This window comes from Falco biarmicus, chromosome 3 (assembly GCF_023638135.1).
Source record: "Falco biarmicus isolate bFalBia1 chromosome 3, bFalBia1.pri, whole genome shotgun sequence".
NCBI lineage: Eukaryota > Metazoa > Chordata > Aves > Falconiformes > Falconidae > Falco > Falco biarmicus.
The window spans coordinates 108,176,303-108,198,417 of NC_079290.1; the positions used below are offsets into that span (position 1 = coordinate 108,176,303).

The following is a 22,115-nucleotide window of genomic DNA, read 5'->3' on the forward strand; positions in this document are numbered from 1 at the left end:
GTGCTGTGTGGAGTAGGGTGCTATTACTTGAGCCTTTCAAGCTCTGCGAGTAGATCTTACTAGAACCACTGCCTGCTTGTTAAACTTACTCTGTCCCCTGCAGAGGAAACAAGATGCATGAGGGTTTTTTCTGCTCAATCTTGTAGATACCTCAGTGTGACCGAGTCTTCTAACGCTTTTTTTAAATTCAGCCCAATCTGATGGCAATTTTCTTAATGTGGAGTGTAGAGGTAAAGCAGCTGAAAGGATTTGCAGTCCGCCTTCCTTTTAGCCAGCCTCTAGTCTACCGATTTCCTGAGCTGGAGGTTGGGTAGGATTATTCTGCGTAATCACCAGTGGACCTGATTGTGAACTTGACTAATCCTTGTTTGAACTAAGTCATGCTTTTGACCTCTGCAGCAACCACTGGCATTTTATTCCATAACAGGAATTACTACTTTACACAACACGGTTACTTGTTCTAAATGCATCACTGCTGGATGGTTTTGTTGGGTGACCCTGTTTGCTGTGCAGAGAGAAGACTAGCTATTTCCTGGTCACCTTGCTGTAAGTAGTATGTGTGTAGTCCTTTACCATAGTTCTGATTACATCTCAGCTGAGAAAAGACAACTAATTGAGATAGGCAGCGTGTACAAGGAAAGCTCCTCGGAGCTTTGGCAGAGTCCTGCTTTGGAATGTAAGTTAATCTGGTCCTGAATCTGCAAACTATCTGCCTTCGCTTGACTTGCACAGAGGTGGAAACTAATTATTTCATACTTGGTATGCTAGATAATTGAGTAGTACTCAAAGGAGCTCAGACACAGTGTGATACGAAAAGCAACTTTGATCTATTCAGATATGAACAACCTGAAGTAACAGTGTTCTCTAGAGAGTTCCCATTTTAAGTCTTTCTGATTCTTACTACATGTATATTACTTGGAGCAGGTCGACCTCAAAACTGTGTTTATTAATTCCAGTTCTAAAAGGTAGTCAGCGTTTCCCTGTTTAATTACTTCATTTTGCTCTGCACGCTTCCAGAATTGCCTCTTGCCCAGTTCGTGAACTGAGCAGCGTAGGGGGAGGCAGGTTTCACAGCTGCTGCCTCCTCCGGAAAGAGGAATTACCTTAGTTAAGTCTCAAGTCTACTAACTACAGACGTGACCTTCCGCCGGTGCAAGTAGCATGGACGAGGATTAAGGTAAGACCCAGGCTATGAACACTTTTCTACACAAACATAGTGTCACTTGGCACAAAAATCAGCAGCTGTGCTCTATAAACTACTGTGCTGCGGTACAGTGCTAAATAAATAGTAATCCACTTTTTAGTACATTTGTTAAAATCTGGAGAGGAAAAAAAAAAACCCACAAAGGAGAAAGTGTGTATGTTTTTGCATTAAAGTGGTTTGGTTCCAAAACAAAAGGGATTATATCACAGGATTAAAAGACATCCTGTTCTAGGAGAGAACAATCTGTCTTTACCGGCAAAAAGCCCAACACAGACCGCTCCGCAGAATGTCTTGGCAGCGGGGTGGGTTTGGGGGAAGGTGCTGCGAGGAGCTCGACGAAGCGTAAGAACGGTTGAAGTGCAGGGGCTGGGTGGGTGTCGATGTCAGAGGTGCAGAGGGTGGTACGGCACGCAGCCCAAGGGCAGGCGAGGGCTGTTCTGCTTCGCTTAGGAAGTCCAAGATTAGAGCGTTACCGCGTGTATTCAGTAACTCGGGGGGATTTACAAGCAAGTAGTTCTCCAGCATGTGCTGTGCTGAGAACAGTGCTATCTGTCATACTTCACTCCGAAAATAACCAGATCGGCATTCCAAAGCAGTCATTGCAGAGTTTCGCTTTAAGCTTTTTGCAGTGGTCAATTTACAAACCGTTGGAATTAAATCTGGATTTCCTTGAAGCTGGGAATCTTGGGCATTCTGTTAGTTTAGGCACCTGGCCAGGCGATACCAAATATAACATCCAGCAAGCCGCAGAAGTCTGTGGGATGGAACGTGCGTTTCTCTCACTTTAAAGTGTAGATGGCAGATAGCTGGATTGCATGAACGGTGATGACTCGTCCTCTTCACCCGTACAACAGGGAGCAAACTGCACAGGTAGCAGCTACGGGTGATCTTGGGGAGATGACAGAACAGCGGTTCATGAGAAACTTGCACCTTGATGCGTGGAAAAGAGAAAATGGGCTCAGCGCCAGCTCCTGGGGTGTGAAAATGTTTGGAAGTGGATGAACATCTGTGGTGGTTTTGATGCAAGCCGGCCCTGGGGAACTGTTGAGACAACTCGGGGAAGTAAGTGCTGCCGATTACAAGCAACTCAGAAGCTGACAGCTGATTCCCTTTTCTTGGAACCAGGTTGCATTTGTTCGCCTCATCTTTCGTAAGCCCGGTTCCTGTGGTGGGCGTCAAGTGGATGTGATTGGGCCCAACACTGTAAAAGAACCTGGGGAAAAAGAAATTGGAGAAAATGTTAAATACCGTGTCAAGTCATTCTGTTGTTCCTTACCTGTGCTTAGTGCCCTCTTGGAGCCCCTTTTTGTTTCTGTACGTCTGGTTGTCAGTTGATTTATTTTTTTTTTTTCCTGATGTTTCCTAAGGAGCTGAAAAGAACAGGGCTGCTTTTGGTCTTATTAAAAAACTTGTTTCACCTGAGGGTCATCTGATGGGGTAGCAGTGGGAGCCCACTGGTATCTGGCTGAACGGTGGTGGTTCCTGTGAAATGATAGGATGAGGCGGTCTGTACCCTCACTGTGACTTAAGAAATCACCCTGCTGTCAGTCCCACACGTGAGCTTTTGGGGAACTCGACAGTTCTTTGGCAAAGAACTTCCTTCCTGAACCTTTTAGTTCTTTAATTTTTACTCATTTTCCTAGGAAGTGGAGCTGAATATAGAATAAATGATGTGTAATCCTGCTCAGACATCATTTTCACAATTCACCGAAGGATCAACTGCACTTTTCTAGGCATCAGTGTTTGACCTAGTGCATGTTTCAGGAAGCTGGAGGGATGGTACGGGCCTGTCCTCAAATCCAGACACGTTCTTAAGTCCTTGCGGACAGAAAATAGGACAGCCTCTGACCTGACTAGTTCCTCCAGCTGAAGCCTGTGCGTAGTAGTTTCGCTGTATTTACACTACTGAGACCAACCTTTTTTCTTTAGCTCCACCCAGCTACCAGTGCTTGTGGCTTTGTCACAGATCACACAATATTTGGAGTTTGTTTCCAACCTGTAGTCTACTGAGTGAGAAGTTGTGAGAGAATCTAAATGTTCATTTTAAGAAAACAAAAAAGATTATAGTTCTCATGGTTACAAAGACTGCAAAACACAAAAACCTGTATCTATCAGGCTGAGCAAACGGAAGAGCTGAGATTTACCTAAAATGTTAAAAGCACCGTGGTTTTGTGTACGTGCATGCATATACAAGTCTCAGCTCTTTAGGTGGATTATGACTTGTGTTTTCTGAACATCTTCAGGTGTTCAGAACCGCAGCACGGGGCTTGCTTGTGAGAACATCAAACTCCTCTGTGATCTCTCTGTATCTGATGTTCACGTGCGCTTCCTTCTGCCCGGAGAGAGGTTCTCACTGGCTGGAACCTTTGGAGGGGCAGCGCTTACTGAAACCTCAGGCTTAGAAGGTGTTACAGTCTTGGCCAGGCTGTGGTTCTCCTTCCTTGGGAAAAGCCTTCTACCTGCTCCAGCAAGGCAGCCTAGTCCCCCTTCCTTCATGGGGAATAACCCTCGAGGCTTCCCGGCTAAAAGTTTCCTCACCGATGGACTCCACAGCTGTAAGTCCAACGTGCAGGTGGAAGGTTGCACCTTCAGATCTGTATTTGCTCTGTATCACCAGAGGGTTGGTCACCAAAGCTTTCCTTTTCCAGGTGAAAGCCTGAAGAATTATTTCCTCAAACATGGAACTTCTAGCTCTGTGTGCCAGGCGGGTGGTGACCGAGAGGGAAAGATCCCACCATGTTGGTAAGTTGACGCAATGAAAGAATAATTGAGTAAACAAGAAAGCTTGCAGGTTTTGAGATCAAAGGAGTAAACCTGGTTTCAATTCCCTGTTAGACATTTGGAAGGAGGGAGATTTTAACTGGGATGTACCGTGAGCTTCAGTGACGCTGCCTCCACGCCAAGCTGGGTGCTGGGAAAACGTGTGGTGTAAAAGGGGAGAGAGGTTCCACCTCGGTCAGAAACCGCCCGCCTTCGTGCCGAGCTGGCTGCGTGTGCCTCTCAGTCTACCAGAAGCTGAAGCCAGCTTTAAGATCTGGCACGGCCAGGTCTGCAGCACCAAAACGGATGGTGGCTTTGGTTTACGGCAGAGTATTTTGTGCACCTCTGTGAAGGGTGACTACTCTTCCCATGTTTGACATCCTGGAGTCTGCTTGGACTGAATCCTGCTGACCTGGAGGCTCTGGATTGGCGATTCAAACCTGTTTAGTTAGAGGGAGTGCCTATTTTTAAACTTTGTTTTGCTCACAGACTATCGCTCTAATAATGATTTACAGTTCCACAAACACTATAAATATTCTGATATGTTCTTGGGTGGCAAAAGCGCCAGAGACCTGCAAGAAAAATAAAAACAGCCTTGCAGCGTGTCCTGCACGACGATGGACCTAAGCCAGAGAGGAGCTGAATGATGGAGCTCACTCAAATATGGAAACTGCAAGTAGCAATTATTTAAAAATATTGCTCTATGCAAAACAAAAGGAACGTTTTCTCCGGTGTCCTGCCAGGTAAATCCTCTGGAAATGTTGCCAGACAACCCTTGTTTTTACTGTCTTTAAATGTGGGGGAGAAATTACTAAGCCAAGCGGTTCTGCTTCTGGTGTAGCCAACTCGAGTTGAGCTGAACAACATAAAAATTTGCCGCCTTAGATTGTGCGTAACAGCGTGCTGAAATCTGGAGTGGACTCCAAGAGTTTGACAAAAGTAGGCCTGGAGGAACTAGCTTCTAGTACACGGAACTTGGTTAAAAGCTGTAGCAAACACCTTGGGAAGAGCTGGGAAGGACAGAATGAGAGCTGAGGGGAGAAGACGTGACTGGGGCTGGCCAGATTTGGATCCAGCATCAGCTGGTGGAAGAGAACCCGCATGCACAGGACCTGGCTGCTGTTTGCTGTCTCCGGTGAGGCAAGGAGCCCTGGGCAGTGTTTCTCTCATACGTAGCTTGCTATGTCTTGCAACGTGGATATCTACCTCATGTTACTCAGGAAAAACGCCTCGCTAGCGGGATGGGACCTTGCTCGCCCCGGGGAACCTGTCTCCAGCTCGGTGTGACCTTGGACCATGTGACTGGACCTTGTCCTGGTTTCCCTGTCTATAAAAGCAGAACGAGAGCTTTTGGGGTTTTTTTTAGGAGAACCTTGCATTATGTAAAATTCTGTATGTGCTAGTTCTGTGTCTTGTGTATCTAGACAACAGCGGGGATTTTCAGGATATATTTTATTTACTGAGAAAAACATCTTCCTGTAGTTCGACTGTTTCTTCCCCTTCGAGAACTGCTCTGAATTCCAGAGAAGAGACAAGCAGCCTGTGTGCAGCGTCCTGGCTGTGCCCTGGCAGTGACGACCCTCCCCTTGACTTTGGTGGGATCCTTTTTGTTCAGCTGCTCATCACAAAAGCTGCTGGCAGAAGAATCCCCCACATGACTCGGGAAAGAGGGGCTTCCAGGGGCAGGACCTGCACTGGAGGAGGAACACAGCAAGGGATGCCTGAGAAATTGAAGGCAAACAGCAGTGCAAGCGTTTATAAAGGGCCATAGAACCTGCGATTGGGTTTGATGGCGAGTGCGGCACCAAGCACAAAGTGCCTAACGGGTGTCACCAACGTCTCAGGTCAGCAAACCCACGCTGGGATTATGTCAGTACCGATCGCGGCCCTGCTGTGCCGTGGGAGGGGTGGCGCAGGCTGCGCGGTGCTGCGGTACCCAACGGCGTGTCCACGCCAGCACGAGCCCAGGGGCTGCCAGTCCCAGCGCTGCCGCTGCAGGCTTCACTCACCCGCGCAAAATTCCAGCGCTCCTATGTGCTGACAGCGAGGGCTGAATAAATTACAAGCACAAAGAGGTCAAGTAAGCAGTTTTATGGCTGCTGGATTTATTTTTTTTATTTTTTTAAATAATTCTCCAAACCCAACAAAATGCTGTTTGTAATGCACAAGGAGAATTGTTCTGAAATTAATGTAGTGCACATAGGAAGGAAGGTAACTGATGAAACCACTTGGAAAAGGAGAGTGTCAGTGTTCGTGAGAGAGAGAGATTTCTGGAAGGGCGCTTTATTTGGAAGAAAGGAGAAAAACACAGGTATCGGTGTACAGGGCAGCCTTACTGCTGGCTTGTCGCCACATCTGATCTCTGCACAAAGATGAGCTTTTCCCACCAGCTTTAGAGAAGAGTGTAATCTAATTCTGTGGATCCACTTTATTTAAAGAGCGATAGACCCACACGCTCATTTTTACACATGGCAGAGCAGTAATCAGACATTTCTTTGATTGTTTTGATGCCCTTGATATTGGCCATTGATTTCTGTGTGTGTGTGTGAGCACAAGCAGCTTGTGCGTGGCTGAATTATGTATTCCTTCCCAACTCCACGGGTGAAACCAGCCTCTTACCTGCACGGCTGAGCTAAGCTTCAGTGAGTGCCTACCACCCATCACTGTCAGGGTAATCAGCCCCCCGGGCCATGCGATTTCCAAAGCCACTGAATCTTGAGAGGATGGAGGAGATGAAGGCCCTTCCCAAGGCTCCTGTTGTGGAGGATCACTCGCAGCTGATCTATTTAAGGCACCTGATCTCCTTCCAGTCCTTATGAAAACAATGCCATGGAGCCGGTAGAGGAGACTATATGGAAATACTAAGAAGGATATTCACACTGCCTGAGAACTTATTACCAAAGCTGGGGCATTCCTTCTCTTTCCTATAACTGATGGATAAGGACAGGTATTCATATTTCAATTAGACTTCTCCAGACCCTTTGGTGGATGAGTCTGTCTCTCAGAACTCGGGAATAGCAGCTGCCTAAACAACATACCAAACCTAGGCAGCGTGAACACACTCTTCTCACTTCCCCAAGCTGACAAATGCAGTTGTTGTGCAGCCAGGAGTTGAGGTATAATTCCCTAAATCCCAGCCGAGCATCTGAACCTCACTAGGTCCGGGTTCCAGGGAGAAGCGGACTGACCTGACTGTACTTTGCAAGCAATAGGTGGTACCTGTATCCCACAGTGCCTCCACCCTCCTCTGCTACCAGCACTAACAGCTCCGTAAGAAGCCAACGAGACTTCAAAATGGATGTAGCTAAGCCAGCCTCAGAGAACAGAGGGAATACTTCTATAGGAGTAAGTAAGGGAACGCATAGTGTAAGGCAACGGCATTTTCATCATTTCCTTAGCTTTGTAGAGACCTGATACCATGTCTATTCAAAGCAGGAGAGCCCTTTCCATCACTTGCCTTGCCTATCACTCTAGCGGCCCTCCTTGGCGTTGTAAGACTGACAATAGACTGCTGGTTTCCCTTAGTGAGCCTGGAGTAAGCCTAGAGTAAGGCATCTGTAAGTCCACACTCTCCCCTTCAATGTCCATTTCAGGTGGTGTCGCACAATGCAGCTTCTCACGTTCACAGCAGGGAAAGGGACAATGTATACAGTGTGTCATTCCTCAGGGAATATGTGAAACCAACCAGTTCACGCTCATTAGCTGCTCCCCAGCCTGCCCTACACTCATTAGAGATGTGATGTGAAACGTGGCAGCTTAAACAAGAGATGTCCGCACCAGCCCATTCTATCTCCCGTTTGTCACAAGAACAGAAGATATTTTTGGGCACTCGCCGGCAGCCCCAGTAACGTGCAGCAAAACTGACAAGCTGCAGCAAATTGGTTTGAGCCCAGTATGGAGACAATGGTCCTGGTCCCCAGCTGATGCGTGTGGAGCAAGTGGGGCTGGGGTGATTTGCACACAGAGGCCTGGCTGCTTGTGTCTCTGTGGCAAAAGAGAAGGAAACTCTTTGAAAACCAAGGTGGGTGGTTGCTTTTTGGTGTGAGTCATCCATCAGGCAGGGTGCAGTAACTGGGTGTTGTCCCCTGACCTCTGGCTCAGAGGCCTCAAGACAAATCACTGCATCTCTCTCCCCAGCAGCCACGCGGAGCCAGCTCCACCAGCTCCTTTGTCGCGCATTTTCAGACCTGTCAGGGAAAGGGGCAATTGAGGATGGATATTGCCCCTGTGGTTTGTTTGCAAATTGCTGTGTATGTTTATGATGCCATAAAAAGGCAGCATAACGCACCAATACAATGTGCATTGTCTTTAAGACGTTTGCAATGGGCAAACACTTTGTATCCACTAAACCTTGGACTCTGTTTCCTGCTTGATTAAGAGCCTACTGATGCGTTTGGCTCCGTGAAAGCCCAGGACTCTGCTTGCTGAAGGAAGAGAGAGGGCTGGGGACCGTTCTGTGTATAGGGGCTCGGTATACCAGAAATAAGCATCCTCGTCATGACTTTGTACACAAAGATAACAGAAACACTGGTCGAGAAGCCACGTTGCTGGTCAGCTTTGCTTGCCAGCAACACTTTGTGTGTCGAAGAGCCTGAGACATGAGCAATGACTGCAAGTATCTTGTCTTTATCTCACCCTGGGAGCGTGACGCAACTATCAAACCTTCTTTTAAGCTGTCCAGCAGGAACAGATATTTTCAGATACGCAGATCCTGAACATTCCTCGGAGCCACTGCAGTTGTTTAGAAATAAACCAACAAAAGGGAAATGGGGCAGACTCATCAGATGGTTTGTAATTGGAACAAATTACCAAAACTTTGTGCTTTAGTTTCCCAAGTACAAGAGGAGAGGCTATTCTTGACCTGTATCAGGATGAAGTTAGTGTTTTAGAAGCTTCCTGATCTTTTAATAAAGAAAATAAAGAGCAGTATAATACTAACAGATGCAATCAAAGCCTTTATACCTACACATACCAATTTATATGTATGAGTGTGTGCAGATCAAGAACAGGGAAAGCATGCACAAGCCCGGTGGCTAATGCATGTGAGGACCAGCTAAAGCGAGGAAGGCTTGCCACTTCCAGCAAGCTCTTGCCCACCGCAGGATGAACAGGCAAGGATGCTCCTAACAGCCAAACAAGCAGGGTGCTCCGTGCCTCTGGCAGTGACCTGGGGAGTCCAGAAATGGGGGTTCAGCTCCTGCCTCCACTTCATTGCCCCAGTAGAGAATTGGGACCGTTTCTTCTACCCTCTCCTAGATCTCTAGCGATGTCACCTCTGTCCCTTGATGTCAGGCTTACGAGCTGGGGGGGGGGGCAGGCGGTCCCCGCGGGGACCAGGAAGGTTCCGCTTCTCCCCCGCTGGCCTTGGCACGCAGGTAACGGGGCGGGGGGCGGTTGGGGCTGGGGGCACCCGGTCCCCTTCCCCTGGGGAAGCCGCGCGCTTCCCGAGCGCAGCCGGGCACTCGGGGACAAGGCTGCTGCGGGGGGGCCGCAGCGGGACCCGCCCGGGGAGGGGGGCGAGCCCCGGGAGGCGGGGACCGGGCCGGGCCGGGCCGGGCCGGGCGGGGGCGGGATCGGGATCGGGACGGCGGTGCCGGCTCCGCGCCGCGCAGGTTAAGAGCCGCTGGGGCCGCGCCGGGCGCAGAGCGAGCCGAGCCGAGCCTGTGCCTGTGCCCGTGCCCGTGCCGAGCCGTGCCAGCATGGCCCAGCCGCGCTGCCGTTCCGTGCTCATCACCGGCTGCAGCCGGGGCATCGGGCTGGGGCTGGTGCGGGGGCTCGCAGCCGCCAGCCCCCCCCCGGACTTGGTCTTTGCCACCTGCCGGTACCCCGAGAAGGCGCAGGTAAGCGGGGGCTGCCCGGGGCGGGGGGGGATGCTGCCGGCCCGCGGGACCCCGCCCCTGCCCCGCTGCGTGCCGGAGCCCCCAGCCCCGGGGGCGGGCGGGGCCGGGCAGGGGATGCAGCCCCGAGCCCCGGTCCGGCAGTGCTGGCCCCGGGGGCTGGCGGGGAGGGGGCGGGGGAGGGAGAAGGCACTTCGGGGCCGCAGCATCTTTGCGACCAGGCGCCGGTGTCCCAGCAGCGAGTGCCCGGGGCGGGAGGGGAGCTGGGGGCTGAGCTGTCGCCCGGGGTAGGTGGCCGGATCGGATGGAGCCGGTGCCGTGAGTCTCCGAGGCTGGAGGTGAAATGAGCCCGGGGTGCTGCTGTTCGGGTCCCTCTGGGCATTCCCGGGGGGAGGGGAGGGGAGCTGGGAGTCCCCCGGTCCCGGCCGGGCAGGCTGGGCAGCTGCAGCACCTCAGGGCTCCTGCCAGCCGCTCCCTCTTGCCCACGAGTTTCCCACTGGATTTGCAGCTGGAGATAAGACTATCCTGGCCTTCTCCAATTTTCCGTGGCCCAGGAGCCCTGCAGGGGCAGTCCACCCCCCATAAGCCTCCCAGTGAATCCCGTTACAGCTTTACTTGCCTCTGCTACACGGTGTCCCTGTGTCCCCAGAAGGAGCTCTGCCCCATCTTTCTCTTCCCTTTCTCCACTGAATTTGCAATTAAGTGCAAAGGCTCAAAGGAACGACGAATTAAACACTCCTCTTGGTGCCCTCCTTGGCTGCGCAGGGACCAGCACCTTCTGCTGCAAACGCAGTAGCTTTTGTTACACGTTGCTGGTGAATTCACCTGCAGCCCTTTCCCCCCTCAGCCAGCATCCCGGCCGCTACAGCACAGCAGTGATGTGTCTGGGCTCCTTCCCCAGCCCTAGACTGTTATAAATGACAAATGAAACCTTTGGGAGGCAAACTGGAGAGGGTTATCAAGCCACTCACTTCACAGCTACTGGTGTCCTTTGGTGCATCTCTAGTCTGCTCTTGACTCTCCTCAGTAAGGTAGAACGCTGCTAGGGCAGCACGACAATACACGCAGGTATCCCCCTCTTTCCTGGGAAAGCTCTAGTGCTCCAGAGCTGCCAGAATCTGAGCTCTCAACCCTGCGGCTGTCTCGCACCTACTGTGCCACAGGTATCCGATAGGAGAATTGATCCCCAAAGCCCTGCTCCCGCATCTCCCCTATTCCAAGCACGGCACAAGGCTGCCTTAGTGAAAGGCACGTTCCCTGGCGTGTGCAGAGCTAAACAGAGCTTATACGTCTGTTCCCTTACAGTGGACTTTATTCTTTTCAGTGCAAATTGTGGTCACGCCATGCTAGCAATAAAGAAAATGTAGGGACTTTGTTTACTGCTTAGCTACACAAAAATTTTAAAAGGTGGTGCCGCAGCTGCCCCTTCCAGGATGGCAGTGCCGAGCTGGCTCGGGGGTGCCTGCAGTCTGACCACCCGCTTCTCCAGCAGCACTGTGCTGCTCTACAGGTACTTATGAAACCAAAGGAAAAAGGCTTAATTTTGTTTCTTGTTATTGAAAAAAATAACTCTCCGGCACTAAGGCACGTTTAGGATCTTTCTGAATCGAATTGCTGAGGAACAGACTGAACTCTGGTGCACAAGACTGCCTTTCAGAGGCATTGATTCCTGCAGCTTCCCCCCTCTGCCCCCCTTCTGCAGTAGACGAGCTCCTGAACAGGTATTCGCTACCGTTCCTGTTACTCCTGTGTATTTCACTCCTGTTACAAGACCTGGCGTGTGTCCCAGTTGTATTTCCTATTAGTGATTGCACAACAGCGTGGTACAGGAAACCAGCAGAGACATATGACCTGTTGTTAGATAGAAATCTCCCCGCTTGGTTGTTTGTTCTAAAGCTGCTTGAGCCGGTGCTGAGGGAGGTTCTCTTTTTCACCAGTTGGCCCTTGTGTTCAGCAGGGGTTTCTCGTTATAATGATCTTGGATCAATTACATGGAGAAGTGAAATGGTTCCTTCCGTAGGAAGAGCTTCCTAGGAAACGTTACATGGACATATCTGAACAGAACTTGTGAGCTTCTTCACATTGCCAGGACTTAAAAATCTTGAGCAAAAAGGCTGGTAAACCTGCACCAGAAGATGAAATAGCCTTCAAAAAGTGCAGTGTGCCTGGGAAGAGTCGGGGTCACTCCTTGCTTCCAGCAGTGGAAACCTGGAAAGACTGCTGGCAGTCACAGGAAGCTGGCCAAGGGCCACATTCCAGTAACCCCCAGTGGCCATTCTGCAGGCCACATGGGGTGCATCCTAAACTTCCCTCCCCCCTTTTCTTTTTTTGGTGATGGGGGGAGGCAAGGTTTGTCCTTGGTGCATCAGGGTAGGTTTTTGTTCTTTGTAAGGACCTCTAGGCCATGTGCTGTGCTTTGGCAGTACATCAATAGAAACCTCTGCAGCCAGCTGAAAGCATATTTCTAACAGATGGGTTTGGAAACACAAAGAAGGGAAATCTTTACTAAAGGTATTGTAGTAGTCTCACTACTATTATCTGTCTCATCTGCAATGCATACAGTTGGCACAAAACTTTCTGACCTTTTGGGGTGTTTCCACCATGCCACTACTCCTAGCTGGCAGAGGGCAAGCACAGACGTGCTTGAGCCTCTAGCAATGGGAGTTTTAGTACCATATATGACCGTCTCAAAGCTTGGATCCAATTTGGCAATGTTGCTTGAGTGTGGTGTGGTAAGGAAAGGCCAAGGTTCAGTGACTTTCTTTTTTTTTTTTTTCTTCTTTCCCAGAGAGAAAACTTTGCCTTCGCTAACTTACCAGTCAGATCTTAACCCCCCAGCGTTCAGGTTCCTGTACTCCTGGGGCTGGCACCGCAGACTTGTCTTCATACACATCAAATGGGCTTTGCCCATCTAAGATCCCTTTGTTGACCATGCGGCCTGGGCTGGAGAGCTGAGTGACTTGTTCTTTCTCTGCACACCTGAGCACTCGGTACTTGCTTTTCCTCTTGACGGTGACTCAAGTGGTCTAATTTATCTAATTTAGTTTCTTCCCACTTTGCTTTGTGGTAAGTGACCATATGAAAAATCCTGCACTGTCCCCCAGTTCCTCTCCAGCACTGGAGGATGAACTTGGAGACAGGCAACTTTGGATAGTTCTCTTAAATTCTGCTCTCGTCTGGTTTGATAGAGCAGCATTTGCCTGTTGCAGAGTGCAGGGAGGGCAAAAAGGATGGGAAGATCTTAAACAAAAAGCTTTTTAAAAATAACCTTCCAGTTTTTAGAGGAAAAGTGACTAAATATGCTTAGCTACTGGCAAATCCAGTGCTCATCTTGGGGACAACAGTCAGCAGCAATTCCTTGGTATCGGAGATTTATCCAGAGAATCTCTCAGCAGAGCGTATGCTGTTGCAGAGAGGACTGCATACTTCAGAGTCCTCCAAACAGTGGGCAGCCAAAAGCCCCCAAGGACCTGACTTAAGAGAGATGCTGGAGAAGAGTCTGACTTTGCTCTCCTCTGCTTACTACAGAGAGCAGCACGTCTGTAACTTGCAAATCCTGGGGTAATGCCGAACAGCTGCAAGCTTTCACATGAGCCTGCGCTGGCAGAAGTTGTAATAACTTGAGTTCTTGTGCTGAATAGCTTCTAGGTGGCCTCCACAGAACATTTGCCTAACAAATGGGCTTTAGATCACACGATAACATGCAGCAGGCCTGCAGGCGCATCTAGATAACCGCTGCTCCTCCTTGAAAAGTACCATGCTAGACTCCTTCAGCCACACTTTGACGCTGATCTGCCTTTACTTGGGCTGCTTTGGCACCGAGAGTGGAAGCAACTACATCTCCCTTGCAAAATAATCCTGGGTGTCCTCTCTTTGCACTCCAGATGGACAAAACCACAGTACAGTTATTATCAGCCAGCCTGTACGGGCTTGTGGACCCATCTGTAATTATCCCCAGCCCCTGCTTTTCTTTCTTGCTCTTGCTTCCCCCATCCTGCTTCCCCGTAAAAGGGAAAAAACCCTCAGATCTGAAGTCTTAAGACTACACCTGATGATGGTGCAGCCCCAGTAGTCCCCCCTCTGACTTGCTGAGGTGCAGAAGGAAGCGAGGTAGCTGAAGGGATCCGAATGGCCACGGCGTAAATCCATTTACAGGGCTCAGATACTCAGCTTGGCTCTGCCAGGCTGTGCTGAGAGCTGACCATGGGACCTCGGGACAGGAGCATCTCTTGTTCCTCGTGCTCTCCCGCAAGCCCAGGTGTGTTCCCAGGTGAACAAGAAAGCGTTCAGTTCCTTGCTGCTCAGGGGTCCTCTGCTGGGCTCTGGAGAGCTTCCAGGGCTTAATGTGCTGTTTCCCTTCCTCTGAAGTAGGAGATAGTGTTACCAACAGTGCTGTGTCTCTTCCCTTGTCAGACACGGAGCTCTCACTGAAGTGCTTCTGCACACTGTCAGGTTTTTTTGGTGTTTTTTTTTTTGGTTGGTTGGTTTTTTTTCTGTGCTACATATTTTAGCCGTGTGGTCTGCTGTTGGAAGGAGCAGCTGAGCAATCTCTGGAGCAGCGCTCTAGCAAGATAGATGTGTTATATCGGACAAAGGGGGCATTCCTGAAGCCTTTATAATTTGGGGTTATTGCGGTGTTGGGGGTTTTTTTCTCCCCCTGGAACTCTTTTGCACTTCCTATACCATTAAGGTCTGGCTCCTCTTGAGTCAGAGAGAACTATGGATTTGGGGCAGCCTGGTGTAAGCTATTACACAAGCAAACAGTAAGTTGGCTGTACACTGTGATACTGAATAGCCTGTCTCAGAGAGACATGGGCAAACATGATACACCTTTGACTTTGCCCTCACTGCAGGCAGGATGATGTGAAGGATACCCGAGCACCCTTTGCCTGACAGAGCTACCTACAGGCTATGTTAGTTTGGCTTGATTGCTTCCAAGTGCCCTACTAGAGCACAGATTTCCAAGAGTTGTAACTGAGGTGGATAATGCTTTCATAAAGAAGGCAAAGTAAATCCTGCTTAATGGCAAAGACAACATAACATTCCCGGTTGAAATCTAGCAGTAAATATTCCGTGTACTGATGAAGCTGTATCTGGAGCCTTGAGCACCCAGAGAATCCTGTTTAAATTGGAGTAGGCTGGCTCTTTTTTAATTGTAATTAAAATCAGCAAGCGGGAAACAACAGATGCTAATCAGAGTTTAATTTTTTCTTGGAATCCCTGAGAGCTGATTCTCAGGGGTAACCATTCAGGTGCAGAGCACTCCTAGAGCTACTACGCTAAGCACAGTATTAGGGGGATGTGTTGTGGTTTTATGTTGGTTTTGTTTGTCTTGTTTGTTTTTAAATTGGCTATCACAGAACGTTAACTAAAAATTACTTAGTCTGGGATATGTTGGCTGTACCTGGTGTCTTTAAATGAAACTGTGCTAACTGACATTAAAATACAAGCTGCACTTCAAAAAGCAGTACCAATGAGCTGACTTATTCTTACGCATGCATTGCCATTATGGGCTGCACTGGCTCTGCTCCAAGACTTTGTCTTCTCCAGGGATTCAACCTCTTTGTCCTGGGAGCCGTGCCTCTGCACTAGCATGTTGGCATTCCAAACAGTGAGCACAAGTCTGCTTCAAAAAAAAAGCCTTGCACATAGCTTTGGTGGTGTAGGTTGGTTTGTTGTTTTGGGTGGGTTTTTTTAAGTTGTAATTTTGGTGGGAGTTTTGTGTTGTTTTTTTTTAATGGGGGGAGAACGTGGCACTTGACTGATGACAACAGTGAGTTTCAGGAAAACTTATCCCTTCAGTGGGGAGTCAATAGCTAGTATATGCATGCATTGCAGTAATATTTTCGGAGTTCTTTAGACACAGAGGACGTTTGATCTCTCTGATCAAAACTCCTTGGAATGGGGGAAGAGGAGAAGCAGCATACGTGACTGGTGGCTTGAAATGGCTGTATCTGATTGCGCTGCATGAATTGGTCTCTGGTCCTCCTCTCCTAGTCACAGTAGGGAAAAGAATAGGCTTTTCCGCAATTTTTAGGTTTCCTAACTGGATTTTTCAGCTTATGTTTATATCAGACAAAGTAACATTCTTGAAGACCAAAGCCATCTGAGTTAGCTTTATGCCTGGAAGCTGCTTCTGAGAAACATAAACCACTGACGTGGGAGTCACTCGTTAACTAAGTAACCAACTGAGTGGAAAAAACATTGAGTTTTAAACCTGATTTGCATGCAGCAATTGTAATTTCACGCTGTGTGCTGGAGAAGGCTTAATGCTACAGTGTTTGGAGTTCTTAATTGAACGTGTTGCTTATTCACTTCACAAAACATCTCTGGCCTTTTAGCAATAGTGTTAGAAACATAGCCTGTTTCTGTCAGAGAGCAAAGCAGTCTGACTATACACAAATGAACAAACCCTGAGAAGCCAAAACACTTCTGAGTTTATTATCAAGTAAGTGATACTGTCAAACTGAAGTCCAGTGAACAGTCCAAAGCTACATAATTATTGCAGGCCTTGACATGGCAGAACTATTTCATGCCTGACTATCAATAAACAAGATAGTGTGTTCTGGGCCTTTAATCTGTTGAAAACTGTCCCACTAAGCCCTATCCAAGGGGAGGAATGTCTTCTGGCTTTGTGCTTCTGACTTGTTCCCCTTCCTTCCCTCCCCCCCTAACAGCCTTAACTGCAGTTGTAGATCGTCCTCAGGGGAAGAACAAATTTTCGGAACGAGCCTGGAGAGAATCCTGCAGAGTACGAACAGAGATAAAAGTTGTAATGCATTATAGCTTGACAGAGGACACGGAGTCCCTAAGTGTCTCCAAGTGGCAAAAAGTACTCTTTCAAAACCAGCCCCCCAACCCCCGTTCCCAAAGGGCTCCTAAAGAGATGGATTTGCTTGACCTGGAATGTTTGGCCAGGGTTGCTCAGTCTCCTAAAAGGGGCTGGGAGTCTGTAATCCATCTGTTACATTTGGCCACACGTCCCACTTGGCTACATGGCATAGAAACCTAAGTATTCCGTCTGGGCCTATAAATCCAGTTGGGACATACTTTGTCCAGCAGCAACACTGGTATAGTACTCATTTTCTCAAGAACACTAGTCATTCCTCTACTGAGAGGTAGCAGACAGATGACTGAATTACAGCTATCTAGCAGGAACAGGGTTCTTCTCGTGGACACTTGCTGTGTATGGAGCTGATTTAATGTGTGCTTTACCTTGGGTTACAAGAATTGAAGCTAACAAGAGTGCTGGCAAACAGAATTTCCATGGGAAAAGCGCTAGGAAACTTCCTTCAAACAGTAGTTCCAGATGGCTTTTCTTAAGCCTTCCTGTTGCGCTAAACTGATGTCTAGCACTAGCTGAGCTTCAGGAGAACTACACTTTTCTTACAGAAGTGGGGAATTACTGGCTTGGAATGCAGTCTGAGCGCCATGGTGGTCTGCTGTGGAACTGGCAATGGCAGCTGCCTGATCAAAGACCTTTGGTTACACTGCAAACACACCCTGGAGCTGTACAAACTGAGAACTAACTCTATAATCTGGCATGCTGGTATCTTGACTAAGCAGGTGAAGAGTCCAGTTTCTTGGAGCAGTTGATCTTGTCCTCCAGAAAGCTGCTCAGCAGTTGGAAAGCAAAGTAGTATCACTGCCTTCAGTCCCATTATGAAAAGAAATGGCAGTTACAATTCTGGAGGTGCAGATCTCAAACTGTTTTATATAATAGCCACGGAAATATATGTATATATGTATAAATATATATTAAAAAGATAACTCAAATAATTTCTTCTTCCCAGGAGCTCCAGCAGCTTAGCAAGCAATACAGCAATATCAAGCTTCTCCAACTGGGTGAGTAAAGGGCTTAAGCATCTTCAACTAATCAGGCGAGTGCATCTTAAGCAACAGGTCTACTGGGTGATCAGTAGCTGTACATGACCTCCAGCAGCTGAAAATGATCACCCTTACGATAACACTGGGGAAACATAATCTATGTAAAGTCTGCTGTGCTTTGTCATCTCTGTGTGCTGCCTCAGTGTCCCCATTCAGGCTACTGCCTTAGCTATAGTTTAGCATGTGTTGTATAGTGCCAGAATGGCACCTGAACCACATGCTTCACTGTTCACCGTGGCTATTCTTGGCTCCTCTGTGCAGATGTGGTCTGTGAAAACAGCATCAAGAAAGTAGTCAAGGAAGTGGAAGAAATTGTGGGAGACAAAGGTCTGAACTGCCTCATTAACAACGCTGGCATCAACGTGATTGCTTCCTTGGAAGAAGTCACAGCAGAGACAATGCTCACCACTTACGAAACCAATACAGTTGCCCAGCTGATGGTCACCAAGGTAAGAACTGGGAAGAATGTGTTTAACCTATAGTACTATGTGAGGCTTTGCCACTAGTGAGCTGGACATGTAACCAAAGCATTTGTCGCCTTGGAACTGCACAGATATGGTTCTGATGTCAAACTGTATGCCTAGCGAGTGGCAAGAGATCCTTTTTATCAAAGATCTTTCTCTTTGTTTAAATCCATCTGGTATGAGGTCACTTCCGTGGACAGGCTGGGTTAGGAGGTGGGCAGAAGAGGCTGAAGGTCCTTGCTATTTTCAGCTGGCTGTTATAGAAAGGTTTCCTATGGTCAGCTTGTCCGGAGAGCCACCACCATTCTGTGCTGGTGGTATAGAGTTGTATGGCAATTCTTCACAGAGCAGAACCTGAGAGTCCAGCTTGCCTTGAAGGGGCCAAATTAAAACCAATTCTTGTTTTCACAGGCATTTCTACCCCTTCTGAGGAAGGCAGCTCAGCTGAGCACAGGAATGGGCTGCCATAGAGCTGCCATTATCAATATGTCCTCCCTTGCTGCCTCCATGCAACTCGTCCAGGCAAATGAGATGTTCCTCAAGGTCTACCCCTACAGGATAGCGAAGGTTTGTAGGCTGCCCTGGGCTGTGCTTTGCTGGGTGCCGGCAGGCCTGTGAGGTAAAGACCACTCTGAGCTTAGGAGGATGATGTGAGGTCTGCAGCACCTCCTTGGGCAGGCTGACACAGGAACTGTTCTTGTTCTTCATGAGGGTGGAAACAGGACCTTGAAAACCATATATCTGGAGCAAGCACACCAGCTTCTTAAAAACAGATGCTCCATCGCTACTCTGATACAGAACCATTTCAGAGGCACTTGGCATTCAGGGAAGAACTGATGCCCTCAGGTGTGTGTCCTATTAGCTGTGTTCTTCTCCAGCCCAAGGAAGATAGGCATGAAACTCAACAAAAGGTGTGCTGACCTGTACACGGTAGAGCTGATTAGCGAGAGGTGGAGTTTTTCAGTTTTGTCACATCCAGAAACTGAGTTTGTACCAACAGTCAAGATTAGACATACAGTTTCTCTTACACCGCCTACTCATAAGCTGTTAATATGCTTGTTTTCCCTGTTCAGAAGTAAAAACCTGAACGTTTGTGCAGTGATTATTGCAGAAAAACACAGTCCTTATGTCAACATTATTTTCCCCACAGCTCCTTAGGAGTTTCAAATACTACTTTGTCTTCCATCACAACTTAGTGTTGTCTTTGGGCAGTAAGCTTATGACAATAGAACTTTTGCAATACGTCTCTTAACAGCTGTATGTGAGAATGAAGCCCCCACTAAGTCTGGATAAATTACTGTGATACTGTTACTGCCCCTTCATTTGTCAGGAGACATCATGATGGAAGGCAGGTGCCAATTAGCTTGGGTCTTGCTCCAGGCTTGTAAAACCAGCACACTAATAGATGGTTTCCACTGTTGTAGACAGCACTGAATATGATCACCAGGTGTCTTGCCGCAGACTTGAAATCGGATGGAATTCTCTGTATTTCTTTGCATCCAGGCTGGCTTCAGACAGACATGGGTGGAAACATGGTAAGAGACATCTCTTTGAAAATGTGAAAGACTCCCTTGTTGTTCCAACCCCTGAGCAAGAACCCACTGCACAGCATACACTTCCATATGCTGCAGGGCCATGCTATGAAAAATGAAAATAGCCCCCCCCCCCCTTTGATTCTAGCAACTTCTTAAATGCATTTGATTCTCTTCTGTACGCTGTTCCTAGTAATGATCTAAGCTTGATTTGCTCTAGGCTCCCATGCAGGTGCAAGAGGCTATCCCAGGCATTCTCTCTGTCCTGGACCGTCTCGGTGAAAAAGAAAATGGTTCCTTCCTGGACTGGCAAGGGGAAACTCTACCGTGGTAGAAGTGCACAGTATACTACGGAAACAGCACGTCAGTCACTATTTAACTTGTGCCACTAATGTCTGTGTCTCTACTGTTTTCTTATACACTACTAGCTGAAGTAGCCAGTCTGATATCCCGCCTCTCTTTAGGTATACTTGGAAAGCAAGGTGGCTGACTTGGTATTGCTACTGCTCTGTTCTAACGCTTTCTGCAAATACTACTGTGTTCTTAGTAATGGGCATCTCCTGGAACCATCTAAAATAAGTTAAAACTGCAAGTTAAATCCAGGGGCTGGTTCCTCTTCACTTCCAAAACTAGGGTGGGCCTCTCACTCTGAGGTCAGGTCCTTTACTTCTGCAAAGAACAAGGCCAGTGCAGGCTGTCAGGTTCCAGTAAGTTCAGTTCGCTGGAGACACGTCTCTAGAAAAGGTCCTTTGGTTTCTTTCAGTCCTAACTGAGCCAAGGCTGAAGTTGCCCAGCTCTAAACTACGTGAATTTTGTGCTTCTGTAAACTCCTCAGCAACCTCCGAGTGTCCCCAGGTTGACAGCACACACCAGACACTTGCTTTGTTCCCAGGGCATGACTGATATCCTGATACGGGGGCGGGAATGTTGTTTTGTACATAAACTTCTAAAGCATCTTCAATAAAGTCTTGTTTAAACAAATAGTCTGTTTACTGAACCACTGCGGTTATTTTTCTGTGTATGTACGTTTGTCTACGTAGGTTGCTCTTCCCTAACCAGGGAATGGTACTTCTGCCTTGCAGGAAGGAACTAGGCATTGCTGTTTCCTTCGGGCCAGGTGGGTTTAACATGGTGGGGTGTACCTGAAACTGGGGCAGACCCTTGTTCTGGTCTGAACTCCTAAAAGCATCTGGTGAAAAGATCTCTGTGTTCTGGCTGAGATAGGGATAAAAGCAAAAAGTTCTTTGAAGTCTGGGATTTGCTTCAACATCACTCCCTCATGCCAGCTGATTAGGCATTTTCATGCTGTGCCAAGACGGTGGGTTCCTGTACCGAGTAAGAAAAGACAAAACAGCAGCCAGGTAAGTGGGAGAGACAGGTGTGGCTGCTCCTGGACAGCAGCCACTGTGAGATCTGCCCTCAGATGCAGCTGATGGTGTGAAAGAGAGTTCTCTAGCTGCCTTTCGCGATCCCCACATCGACAAGGATGTAAAGTCTCATTGAAAAACTGCCTGTTCTGCCACACTTTGGCTCTCAGACCGATTTTCAGTGATGCGCTGCTGTGACCAAGCAGGTGAACAAAACGCAGTGCCTTCCTATCAGCTGAAAGCTATTGACTTTCCATCTCCAAGTGTGACTGTTGTATCAGCACAAACCTGGTAGGTAAGGGGCGAGCTCAGTTTGAACTAGTTGAGCTATTTAGTTTGAATCAAATGTCAGATGCTGGGTGTGGAAAAGGAGCAGATGTGCCTTCCGCAGCCTGCTGCGTGGCATGCTCTGAGACGAGGGGAATTTTACCTGTGTGCTTAACTGTAAATGTTGGAACTAATGTATCCATGGCATTGCCGAGCTGTACAATGTCACATTATGTAGTTTAGTTACTAGTAGAATGCTCCATTGTATAGTTTAGCTACAATAGTAGGTAAGAACCGGGCTGAAACCGAGACATGAGCCCCGAGTGCTGAAACAAGGCACGGGGAAGGTCATGAAAAGGATGAGCAGATGAAAGGATGAAGGTGTCCCAGAGGACCACCAGAGGACCCCGGACCCATCAGGCCACGTATGTGTAGTAAGAGTGTAGATATGATAAGTAGTGCATGGAACCGTAAGGAATATGCCAACAGTTTCTCAGAAATGTCATTAATAGGTATAGATTGACCATATAAAGATAAATGGTGAACAAAGTCAGGATGTGTGTTGGGCGGAACTTATCCCCCGTGCATCCAGCTTCGAAACTAAAGCCTGCCGGCTTTCTAGCGCTCCAGACGGGGTATTAGAGGGTTTTGTCTCCGGTTTTCCGTTCTCAGCTCCCTGCCCCGCGATTCCGCCGGCCGGCAGCAGGAGAGCAGAGCTGGCTGCCGGGCAGCAGGCCCCGCCAGCGCCTCCCCGGGCGCGCCCAGCCCGCAGCAGCTCCGAGGCGGGGCCCTGCTCC

At 48.5% G+C, this 22,115-nt stretch overlaps 1 protein-coding gene across 1 annotated transcript; it reads left to right on the top strand.

Moving 5' to 3' along the window:
• Positions 1-9,529: 9,529 nt before the first annotated feature.
• On the top strand, positions 9,530-20,665 carry LOC130146834 (C-factor-like). Its single transcript, XM_056333363.1, has 6 exons — positions 9,530-9,804; positions 17,595-17,646; positions 17,950-18,137; positions 18,564-18,719; positions 19,577-19,687; positions 19,905-20,665. The coding sequence occupies exons 1-6, from the start codon at positions 9,664-9,666 to the stop codon at positions 20,016-20,018; spliced, it is 762 nt and encodes a 253-aa protein (XP_056189338.1). The 5' UTR covers positions 9,530-9,663; the 3' UTR covers positions 20,019-20,665.
• The last annotated feature ends 1,450 nt before the right edge of the window (positions 20,666-22,115 follow it).

What these genes read in the sequence shown, in the direction of transcription:
- LOC130146834 (XM_056333363.1), top strand. Translation starts at nt 9,664, where the DNA reads ATGGCCCAGCCGCGCTGCCGTTCCGTGCTCATCACCGGCTGCAGCCGG. An exon ending in ACCCCTACAGGATAGCGAAG is followed by an intron (nt 18,720 to 19,576) that starts GTTTGTAGGCTG and finishes CCACTGTTGTAG; the next exon opens with ACAGCACTGAATATGATCAC. An exon ending in CAGACATGGGTGGAAACATG is followed by an intron (nt 19,688 to 19,904) that starts GTAAGAGACATC and finishes GATTTGCTCTAG; the next exon opens with GCTCCCATGCAGGTGCAAGA.